The sequence below is a fragment of the Schistocerca serialis genome, unplaced genomic scaffold (genome assembly GCF_023864345.2).
Source record: "Schistocerca serialis cubense isolate TAMUIC-IGC-003099 unplaced genomic scaffold, iqSchSeri2.2 HiC_scaffold_1261, whole genome shotgun sequence".
In the NCBI taxonomy this organism is placed as follows: domain Eukaryota; kingdom Metazoa; phylum Arthropoda; class Insecta; order Orthoptera; family Acrididae; genus Schistocerca; species Schistocerca serialis.
In genome coordinates this window covers 8,038,986-8,051,238 of record NW_026047471.1, presented here as the reverse complement: position 1 = coordinate 8,051,238, position 12,253 = coordinate 8,038,986, and the positions used below count along the sequence as shown (strand labels likewise).

Genomic DNA, 12,253 nt, shown 5'->3' with positions numbered 1-12,253 from the left:
CTGCACAACATTTCTGCTTCTGGCTCGGTTCCATGGACTTTGTGAATGGAATTGAGCAGTCAGTGAGGATTACCTAGTCTTGAGCATATGAAATGGAAGGACCACATATATCCACAGGTAATGGAATTGGCACATTTCAGACTATTATTAAGATACTGAGAAAGTACAATTTGTCTGCGAAAAAGATAACTTACAAAGCTTCTAAATGTCTTGATTGAATATTTTTGAAGTCGATGGGAGTACCTGGAGTCGCAAAATGAATAACCTATTGTGGTAGACCAGACGTGTAAGTTTCACATGATTTCTTAGAATCGTTCAGATGAATTTCGGGATAGATTTTTTCTTTTTTTTTACAAGGATGCGGTCGATTTGCTTCCCCATCTTTGTCTAAATGAGTTACTCTCTTCCAAGGTTGTATACTGGTTTAGGTATGTTGATGTTTTGTGCTTATGGACATACCAGACAACTTCAAAAATTCCTCAAGTAGCTAAATGCTAAACACCACAGCAAAAAATTCGCAATGGATTTTTGAGATAAATGCATAAATCATTTAAAACTAACCATAGACATAGGTGATCATATTCATACTTTCAAGATTTATACGAAACCTGACACCACAGACAGTGTAATGCCTTCAATTCTCAACACATAGTGATCCATAAACATACTGTCTTTCCCTCAATATACATCGCCTAACATCAACCCCCCATAATCAAAGACAACTTCCAAGTGGAATTAAATTCAGCCAGACAAATGCCTACCCTCCTACCTTAGTGGAGTCCATAATGCACAAAAAGCAGTAACAACAGGTACACTCTCTTCTTTGCCATGTTCTCGACCCACCACCTCATAGTTGCAATGAATGGTGCACAATTCCATGTTTAGGAAAAGTCTCACTGAATCTAGCAAGAAAGCTTAAATTCAGGAAATTTAAAACATTATTTTATATGAACAAAAGTGCTCTACACTTTTTACTCAATGATGAAGACAGCGCTCTATCCTTGGAAAAGAGTGGAATATACAAAATCACTTGTAATTGTGTCAAATTCTGTACAGGCCAGTCGGGCAGGGCAATAAGCACCCTCTTGAAAGAACACCATAGAAGTTGGAAACTTAGAAAAGGAGACTTTATTTTTGCAGACCACCTGCATAAACGAGGCCGTAGTTAGAAGGTGCAGAATGAAGTATACACCACATTCATAAAGAAAGGAAGATGAACTACCTTGATATAATGGAAATTAATAATCATATGTCCATCTGCTTCATTGTCAGTAATGAATGACTATACATAGTTCCCTTACTCACCGCCCAACTGCAGATATTACTCATAATCCCATCCAGGCCATGTTGTAAATTACTCCCTTAATCACGTGCCCCATTGTTTCCTTTGCCTCAGCACTATAATTTCTCTTATCCTTTAAAAAAGTCACTGTATAATCGCAGCGGCTTCGCTTACGTGGTTCAGCTCACTAGTATATATTATCTGCTTTTAATTTAGGGCTTCGTAAAGAAAAGATTATTTTGTTCAGCCACATCCTTGAAACAAGTCACCAAAGATTAATGTTCAATTTATTTTCTCATAATACCAATTGTTATTTGTTATGTAGTTCATTAGTTGAAGTGTCACGTATTTTATCTCAGTCGAATAATCTTACGTCGCATTTGCAATGAAATAATTCCTCTCGTTTTACTCCTAGATCTAACATTAACAGTTGTCTCGTACTCTGTTGATGCACTTGTTTAAAATCTTTGGTCTTACAAAAAGTTCACTGCACCACATATTTATCTTTGTACTTGATGAAGGGGTAACAGTCGAAAACCGGTTTGTTAAATAAGTAGTAAATATTGTAGAATATTACATCAGCGTTATGTGTGTTTTCATTCATAATCTCTTGCTATGTGTCTTATGATATCGACACTCTCTAAACATTAAATCTGTATTATTTAGGGCAAAACGAGTGCTCAGACGTTTATTTAGCTCATGTAAGTACGTCACAAAAACACGGAAGAAATTTCAATAATGAAAGCTAATATATCCAAAATGTTGTTAAAAATATTAATTTTCTCGGAGTGATATCTAGAAACATTCCTACACACTCGTCACATGATAACATTGAACGTAAAATTATGCTAATTGAAATTCACACAAACGTATTCAAGCTCCGTCCATGAATCAGGCACAAATCCACCACTGTACTTGTCGAACACGTTACTGACTTTACCCCTTTACATGCTTTAAGAGATATACACTAAGCATTCATAATTTTATCTGTGACATATTTTCTTAGAAACAAATTAAAAAGAGTTCCAGTCTCCCGGTTCCCATGAAAATGTTCGGGAACGTTATTTGGTGCAAGCAAATTCTAGAACTGGAAATCCTCTCCCAAATGCTATGAACTGGAAAACCCTTTGTTCCACTCCGTGCCCTCTGGGTTTTGGATGAAATGAACTGAGCTTAATTACGATCTAAATCTGAAACAGCCCGCCCTCTCAACGAAGGAAAAAGTTTAAAATGTTTTTAACTGCAAGGAAAAGAACGGGTCGTAGTAAGTACAACACACAAAAAATTAGTCATCCTCAGGTGACGTACCTCTATTACTGTGTAACACCATCTCTGGCCTTGATAAAGGTCTAAATTCGGCAAGTAAGAAGGACCGCAAGTTTTCTCAGCATGCCATATCCAGCTGAAGCTAAGCACTGACGTTTATATCCCGTAGAGGTACCAAACTGCGTGAATGTCGATCGTTACGAGGGCCGTTCAATAAGTTATGCAACACATTTTTTCGCAGATAGCAGATAGCTGTCATAGAGTTTCTTTTGGATTAAAACCAGAGCATCGCAGATATTCATAGACGCTTTCAGGAGGTCTACGGAGACCTGGCAGTGATCAATAGCATGATGAGCCATTGGGCAAGGTGTGTGTCATCATCGCAACAAGGTCGCGTAAACCTGCCAGATCTCCTGCGTGCCGGCTGTGACTCCTCCAATTTTGGAACGTCCGGACAGTCTCACGTGAAGTGCTCGACGGATCATAATCAAACACCTAGTTTCTTAACTGGACGTCTCTGTTTGCGCTTCTGACGCACTCATTTTCCAGTTGTGGTACTGAGAGCTGTACGCCTGCTGGGTTTCTCGCCGCCTAACGGAAAACCATAAAGAGCATCGAAGGACCATCTGCGCAAAATTGATTGAACAATTACGAGGATGATGGTGATTGCTTTTTGTCGAACATCACAGATGATGAAACATGGGTTCATCACTTCAAACCGGAAACAAAATTGGAATCCATGAAGTGGTGTCACGTCACCTCTCCTTCGAAGAAAAAATTCGAAGCTATACCCTCAGCCGGTGAAGCCATGGCGACCGTGCTCTGGGGCTCTTGAGGGGTTATGCTGTTTGATACCATCCTTTATGGTGCAACGATCAACCCTGTAATGTATCGTGCTAGCCTCAGGAAATGGAAGGAACGACTTCAGCATGTTCGTCGCCACAAAAATGCAAATGAGGCTCTCATTCTCCATGACAACGCGAAGTCTCACAGAAGTTTGCGCACCCGAGAGGAGCTCACAAAACTTCATTGGAACGTTATACCTCACCCACCCAACAGCCCAATACTGGCACCTTCCAACTTCCATCTGTATGGACCACTAAAGGATGCACTCCACGGGCAGCAGTACGTGGGTGATGGGGAGATTATTGATGAAGCATTGAACAGTAGGATGGTACCACGTGGGCATATGGCCCGTCCCAGTAAGGTGGCTTAAGGCCATCACACTGAACGGAGGCTATGTTGAAAAATAGGGTTTTCTAGCGAAAAGAGTGGGTAATAATGCGTATTGGAAGCCTGGATAAAACCAACCTGATTTCAGAAAAAATGTGTTGCACTAGTTACTGAACGCTCCTTGTATATTTCACCCACTGAATCAAATCACGATTTCTCTGCGGGAGTAAGATCGGATGATTTAGTGGGCTACTCGAGGTGCAGATAATGACTTAAGTGTTTGCCAAACCACAAAAGTTTATGTGCAGTCTGTGAACAAGGCTGTTGTCATCTTGGAAGTGTCCACAGAGTCTCGTCAGGGAGATGTAGAACAAGAAACAACACTTGGTCACCGAGTATATTTAAATAAACATTGTGGTTCGTGTTCACTACAGCCAGAATAAATGGGCAAAAGTCATGGTACGAACTCCTCTGACCGCCCCTCTCCCCACTCTGGAAAGCATCATAGAAATACCTCCAAAGTGAACCATGCCCCCCAGCAGGCTGTAGATTAAACGCTTCATTGGGCCATCTGTGCAGTTTGTTATTTGGATAGAGGCAACAAATTCGTCGGACCACGCTACACGCCTCCAGAAAGCTACTGTCCAGGTTCTGTATTGTTTAGCCCAATGAAAACGTACAGATGTGACCAATTGGCTACTGCAAGTTATTCGACTTTAGATGTCCAATGCAAGCAGTTCTCTTCGCAAAGTTAGCTCGAAGACTGGTGGAGATGGATTTCCAATCACTGATAGCAGCAACACATGGTTGGTTTTGCACAGATTGACAATGAGAAGGAGTGACACTAATTTCCAGTACCTTTAGATTACGAGCTTTTTACAGCCATTGGTCTTACTCCACGTCACGTGGCAGTGAGTTGTACACTATTCCTTGCAGATACTTTGGACCTTCCGTGCCAGTGCACCAACAAATCTGAAAATGTTATTAGCGGTGTGGTCATAGGGTTCTCCAAACATCATAAATCCTTGCTTCTATTCCATCGCTTCTTTATATTAACCCATCTCACGTACTAATTCCATACAACCGACTGGAACACGCACAACACCTCAAGGGCCTGACATCTTTAGCAGTTGAGGTTCTGATGATCGCCTAGTATCATTAACAAAGAGCATTACAGGCAAATTTCTAAGAGCTAGTCTCAATAAGTTACAGTATGTATAGTATGGTATAAACCATGTGCATAATAACTGGATAGAGTACAGAGGACATAATTATACAAGACATAACCAGAGCACATAATAATACAACAAACTACAAATGCTAATATCCTCCTCAGGCATCTCAAAGAATTCTTTAATATTCATTTACTGGGAGCCCTTTCAATTTAGTTTTCTCCTGCCAGTTTTTTGTAGTAAGGAGCTTAGCTTTGTAGAATTTTTTGCTTTTCGTATAGGAACCGTAATGTTTTCTCTCTGCTGTGTCCTTTGGGTACAGCATGAGCGTGTTTTCTCTGATTTCCTCGAGATCTTCATAAAACCAGCAGCCTGTTACTTTTCGGTGCACTTGGATATCTAACATTTGTTACTGGTGAAGAAGAATACCATAAATCTGTATATTTCTTCAACAAAGTTATCAAAAGCCATTTCAGCTCCCCTTCCCTCAGTTGACAGTTATATAAAAAGTCCCAATTTGCTGTCTGTCAACATAAACTCTCATGTACTCTTCCTTTTGCCCTCTTATGAGTAGCACTTTAGGTTCTTAGATTTTAATTGGTTGTCTCTTACAGAGTGTGAGGAGTAAAGGCTCGTCATCTGCCAGACCTCCTCCTGCAAGTCTGACTGTAGTGTCTTCCCTGTGTAAATTCACCATAATATCGTTTATGCAGGCATTCTTACATATAGCACAGTTATTTACTCAACATTGGTCCAATGATCTTAGCATATTCAGAAGTATCCTTGTGACTTGTACCCCTGTGTTTAACCATTTCTACGTTAAAATCACTACAGATAACTATTCTCGACTTAATCACCAAGACTTTTTATAACTATTGACACACATTTTTCAATACAAAAGTTGCATGTCCATCTACAGACCTATACACACTAACTACATTTTCATTCTTCTGTTTTACACAACTAAACTCCCGATCCCATTCTACATCAACATTTATACTCCGCAAGCCACCCAACGGTGTGTGGCGGAGGGCACTTTACGTGCCACAGTCATTACCTCCCTTTCCTGTACCAGTCGTGTATGGTTCGCGGGAAGAACGACTGCCGGAAAGCCTCCGTGCGCGCTCGAATCTCTCTAATTTTGCATTCGTGATCTCCTGGGGAGGTATAAGTAGGGGGAATCAATATATGCGATACCTCATCCAGAAATGCACCCTCTCGATACCTGGACAGCAAGCTACACCGCGATGTGGAGCGCCTCTCTTGCAGAGTCTGCCACTTGAATTTGCTAAACATCTCCGTAACGCTATCACGCTTACCAAATAACCCTGTGACGAAACGCGCCGCTCTTCTTTGGATCTTCTCTATCTCCTCTGTCAACCCGACTTGGTACGGATCCCACACTGATGAGCAATACTCAAGTATAGGTCGAACGAGTGTTTTGTAAGCCACCTCCTTTGTTGATGGACTACATTTTCTAAGGACTCACCCAATGAATTACCAACAGTTAATTTTATATGATCATTCCACTTCAAATCGATCCGTATGCATCTCCCAGATATTTTACAGAAGTAACTGCTACCAGTGTGTGTTCCGCTATCATATAATCATACAATAAAGGATACTTATTTCTATGTATTCGCAATACATTACATTTCTCTATGTTAAGGGTCAGTTGCCACTCCCTGCACCAAGTGCCTATCCGCTGCAGATCTTCCTGCATTTCGTTGCAATTTTCTAACGCTGCAACTTCTCTGTGTACTACAGCATCATCCGCGAAAAGGTGCATGGAACTTCCGACACTATCTACTAAGTCATTTATATATATTGTGAAAAGCAATGGTCCCATACCACTCCCCTGTGGCACGTCAGAGGTTACTTTAACGTCTGTAGACGTCTCTCCATTGAGAACCACATGCTGTGTTCTGTTTGCAACCATTATGAGCAATATGTAGATAAATGAAAAAAAAATGGCTCTGAGCACTATGGGACTTAACATCTATGGTCATCAGTCCCCTAGAACTTAGAACTACTTAAACCTAACTAACCTAAGGACAGCACACAACACCCAGCCATCACGAGGCAGAGAAAATCCCTGACCCCGCCGGGAATCGAACCCGGGAACCCGGGCGTGGGAAGCGAGAACGCTACCGCACGACCACGAGATGCGGGCTGTAGATAAATGAATTTTGGAAAATTTTACTCCTTATTTGAAAAAAATTCCAGCCTCATCATTTTTTCTCTGTCTTCTACACACTATGTTTGCACCACAACATACCCTTGGGAAGAAATATGTTTACTTGAATTTGGGTTAACCAGTGTTCTGATACACAGATAATATCGACATGTTGAATGTTAGACAAACGCTGTAATTGTAAAAACATTATTTCTAATGCAACATATGTTAATTTGTAGAAAACTGAGTTGTCTGTGTCTATCTGCTTTCCTCTCAGAGCTATTTGTCTCTATATTTGAAGTGTTAGGCTCAGTTAATGTCTTTAATCCTACAGTATTGTGCCTATACGTGTTATGATTTCACATACCTGTTCTTCTATTTGTTGAATCCCTTTGCTAAGCACTTTCTCTTGTGAAACAACCTCTGATCCCACCAACAACCCTGGCCCTTTGGTCGTGGTTTGTTTTTGCAAGTTGACTGCCATATACAGTCAGTTGGTATTCCCACTGCCTGAACTTGTGTTCTTGTTCTTCTTTCTACAACTTGTTCTGTCTCCTTATAAGATGTGTTCTTCTGTCATAACTGCTGCTGGATTATTTTCATTCGGTACTTCTTTTAAGTATTGCGTTGATCCCTTGAGTATGGTTTTTTATTGAGTAATTGTATAAATCACAGATATACTATTTGCTTTTAAAGATTCTGACGTTCTTCTTATGGGAGTTGTGCCTGTCACTGGTTTGACTGACTTTTATCTGCTTCAGTTCCACAGATATTTTGTAAACTTTCCTGTTCGATTTCAATGACTCATGAACCCCAGTGGCCTTTAGTTCTTTGCCAGTTGCATTCACCCGTAGTCAATGTGCTGTATATAGCTCTTTTTTGTTAGATGTAATAATAAAGCTTGCATTGTGGGAGTCTTTCACAACTTTTCTAGTTTTCTGTTTGTGGAGTGGATTTCTTGATTTACTCGACCATTTAGCCAAGTCATGACTATGTGGTACTCCAACAATAATCACATTTGTATTTTGTAATGTTGGCAAACATCATTAGCCCCTGCCCAAATAACTGCAAAGCCTTAGACAGCGATCGAATGTGAGCAGTGGGCGCTTTTGAGGAGGTGACATATTTTGTTGTGAGCTTATGCGTAACTGTACTTTAGAGTGATTTCTGGAGGATAAATTCAAGCGTAATTGTAGGAGTACCTTAACGTCACTGGGATAGATGAATGAGGTACCGTCGTCCTCGGCGACGACACCTATGGTTTCTGCGTCCATGGGGAGCCCGGAGCGTGAGTTCCAGCAGGTGACGCGGTGGTTGAGCACCTCCATCATGAAGAGCACGCCTGTTCGCTCGTCCAGGAAGCTGCCTGTGGACTGGCCGCGGTCCCCGCGGCTGCCCACCGGCTGGAACGACCGGAACCACGAGGTGGTGCCAGCGGCAGTGCTGCTAAAACAAACGGTGTGCCTCAAGATGTGGAAATTCGCAAAATGGACAGTACAGTAATGGCCAAGTTCTTTAAACGGAGAAAATTTGTGCATTGATCATGATGTTTGGTTTGTGGGGCGCTCAACTGCGTGGTCATCAGCGTCCGTACAAAGCCCCAATTTATTCACAGTCCAATTTGTTTCACAGTCCAATCTAGCCACTGTCACTAATGATGAGGATGATGACGAAATGATGGGGACAACGCAAACGCCCAGTCCCCGGGACGAGAAAATCTCCAACCCGGCCGGTAATCGAGCCCGGGACCCAGTGATCTAGAGGTAGAACCGCTAGAAACTAGACCACGAGCTATAGAGCATGTGCATTGAAGGAGATTTGACACTTGTTCTTCGTGTAAAGAGTAGGTCGACTACTATGGAGTTCCAGGTCACTCTTCACGTGAAAACCTGTGTCGACGATTCACTTGAAGGTTCTTAGAAGTGGAGATCATGCTCCATGGATGGCTTGTATATATACTGAGCGAAGTTGTACAGTGCTAAGGCGTTGGACTCATATGTGGGAGGTTGACAGTTCAGTCACCCACATCCACCAGGTTAGCAAGTTTCATATCACGGATTGTGTCTGCTTTTACAGTTTACTTTTTCAGTTAGTCTTGCTAGGATGGGTATAATGTGTGCATACTGTGTGCGGACGCAGGAGGAGCTGGCCACAGTTCGCGAGCAGCTGAATGCCCTTCTGGCTATAATCAGTCACTTTCAGGCTGCTGCCTAGGGTTGTAGGTGTGGCAGAGAATCTGGTGCGTCGCATGGGACACCTCAGGTATCGCTTGTTTCGCCCATGGGTTCCGCTTCGGACACATCTCCTAGTCTACCCGACGCTGTGAATCCGTCCTCACTGCAGAGTAAGTGGCGGGTGGTAACGCGTTCGCGTTGCTCGAGGCGAAGGATCAATGTGGAGACTGGCCATCTGGCATTGCCCATTCACCCAGTGAGTGGACAGGTGTCCGCTCCTTCAGAAGGGTGCGAGCATGCACACTGGGATGGGGTAGGGAGGTTTGCTAATTATCTGTAGCTCCAACGTCAAGTGCGTTATGGAGCCGTTAGGCAGATAGTGTTCAGGACTGAGAAGACAGCTAGGTTGCACTCGGTATGCTTGCCAGGAACCTCGAGATGTGGAGGCGGTCTTGCCTGCTGCTATCGAGCGTGCTGGGTGCAGTCGTCTTAAGTTGTGGCTCTTGTGAACACCAACGACGCTTGTCGCATGGGCTAGAGGCCATCCACAGTTCATACGAGCGGCTGGTGGAAGTGGTGAAGGCTACTGGCCTCAAGCATGGGGTACAGGAAGAGCTCGCAATTTGCACCGTTGTTGCCACAGTTGATCAGGGTCCTTTGGTTTATAGACGAGTAGAGGGTCTTAATCAAAGGATTTGTGATCTTGGTTGCAGATTCTAGACCTGCTTTATCGGTTGAGGGTTTGATAGGTCATGGTGCGCTACAAGAAGGAAGCAGCTACTCGGTTAGAAGGGTACTTGTGTTTTTATAGGCTAGGCAGTACTCTGAGGCACTCAGATGAACGCTCGCCAGTCAATACTCAGCAAGGGAAGTCACAACGCATTCAGAGTAGTGACACTTCGACGGTCAAAATTGTCGAAGTATTCGTAACATAGCTCCCGAATTCACTGTCCCGCAGGAATGTTGTCTCTCAAATTATTCTGGGGACCGAGAGCTGGTTGAAACCCAAATGGAAAATTCTGAGACACTTAGCGAGTCATGGAATGTATATTGGAAAGACAGGTTAGAGGCTATATGAGGGGGAGCGTTCATTGCAGTTGAAAAAAAATACTGTCTCTTTTGAGGTAGAAGTCGAGTGTGACAGTGAAGTTATCTGGTCGCTTATAGCAGGTCTAGCTGAAACCAAGCTAAGTGTTGAATGTTTCTGCCGGCCAACCGATTCTGCTGTGGCAGGTCTAGAGTTATTCAAAGAATTTCTATGGTTAGTAGCGCGTAAATAGCCAGATCATGCATTACTAGTTGGAAGCGACTTTAACGTGCCGTTTATAGACTGGGATGTCTATGGATTCATTGCACGGGTACAGACAGATAGTCATGCGAAATGCTTTTGAATACGTTTTCTGAAAATCGTCTTGAGCATCTAGTTCGACATCCCACACGTAATGGAAATAAACTTCGTAGCTACAAATAGAGTGGACCATATAGACAACGTCAATATAGAAATGGGGATTAGCGATCATGATGTCATTATAGCAACTACGGTTATGAAAGTTAATAAATCTGTACAGGAGGCTAGGAGAGCGTTTCTATTAGAAAGAGCAGATAAGGAGTTGTTAGCATCTCACGTAGGCAGTGAATTGAGATCACTTGGTTCCAGTAAGATGCACGTAGAAAAATTATGGGAAAAGTTTACGCACATTGCAGATCGTGGTCTGGAGAATTATATGCGTAGTAATTGGATGAAGGACGGAAAGGACCCACCATGGTTTAATAACGACAAGCGAAGGTTAGTAGAGATGCGTGCGTCTTTGAAAAAATCAATGCGCGAAGCATACAACTGCAACCACCGTCACACATTAGTAGGAGATCTGGTAGGGAAGCCAAGAAAATTTTGATCCTATGTAAAACCGCTAAGTGGGTCTAAGGCTTCCATCCAGGCACTTCTTGACCAGTCGGGTATGGCAGTTGCAGAAAGGAAAATTAAAGCGGAAGTTTTAAATTTAATGTTTAAGAATGCGTTCATGCACGAAAATCATACATAGACACACCGTCATTTGACCATCGAAGAGACGCGTGTATGGACGACATAGCAATAAGCATCCCTGGCGTAGAGAAACAACTGCCGGCCGCTGTGGCCGAGCGGTTCTAGGCGCTTCAGTCCGGAACCACGCGGCTGCTACGGTCGCAGGTTCGAATCCTGTCTCGGGCATGGATGTGTGTGATGTCCTTAGGTTAGTTAGGTTTAAGTAGTTCTAAGTCTAGGGGACTAATGACCTCAGACATTAAGTCCCATAGTGCTTAGAGCCATTTGAACCATTTGAAGGGAAACAACAGAAGGAGTTGAAAACAAATAAGTCACCAGTTCCGGATGGAATACCAATTCGGCTTTTCCAAAAATATTCTACGGCACTGGCCCTTACTTAGCTTGCATTTATGGCGAATCTCTCGCCCAGCTGAAAGTCCCAAGCGACAGGAAAAAAAGCGCAGGTGAATCCTGTGCATAAGGAGGTCAGATGAACGGACCCGTAAAATTACAGACCAACGTCTCTAACATCTATTTACGGCAGAATCCTTGAATATATTCTCAATTCGTATGTAATAAATTTTCTTAAGGCTGAGAATCTTATGTCCACGAATCAGCATAGTTTTAGAAAGCACCACTTGTGAGAAACTCAGCTTGCCTTACTCTCACCTGATGTATTGCGAACTATGGATGAAGGGCAACAGACGGATTCCATATTTCCGGAAAGCGTTTGATACGGTGCCCAATTGCAAGCTGTTAATGAAGATAAGAGCATACAGAATAGGTTCACAGATGTGTGAGTGGCTCGAAGACTTGTTAAGTTATAGGATCCAGTACGTTGTCTTCGACGGCGAGTATTCATCAGCGACAAGAGTACCGTCAGGAGAGCTCCAGGGATGTGTGATAGCACCGCTATTATTCTCTTTATACAGAGTGGGACAGATAAAGGTGGCCCAGATAACAGAGTTCCATGGTACAAAGAAACAC

The 12,253-nt window shown here is 42.8% G+C and overlaps 1 protein-coding gene across 1 annotated transcript in view; it reads right to left on the bottom strand.

Annotated features, from left to right (window-relative positions):
- Nucleotides 1–12,253, bottom strand: part of LOC126438175 (protein yellow-like) — a 146,385-nt gene that overhangs the window by 7,882 nt on the left and 126,250 nt on the right. Inside the window, exon 5 of the mRNA XM_050090548.1 lies at nt 8,272–8,515. Within this exon, the coding sequence (XP_049946505.1) occupies nt 8,272–8,515 (244 nt within the window). The remainder of the gene's footprint in view (nt 1–8,271; nt 8,516–12,253) is intronic.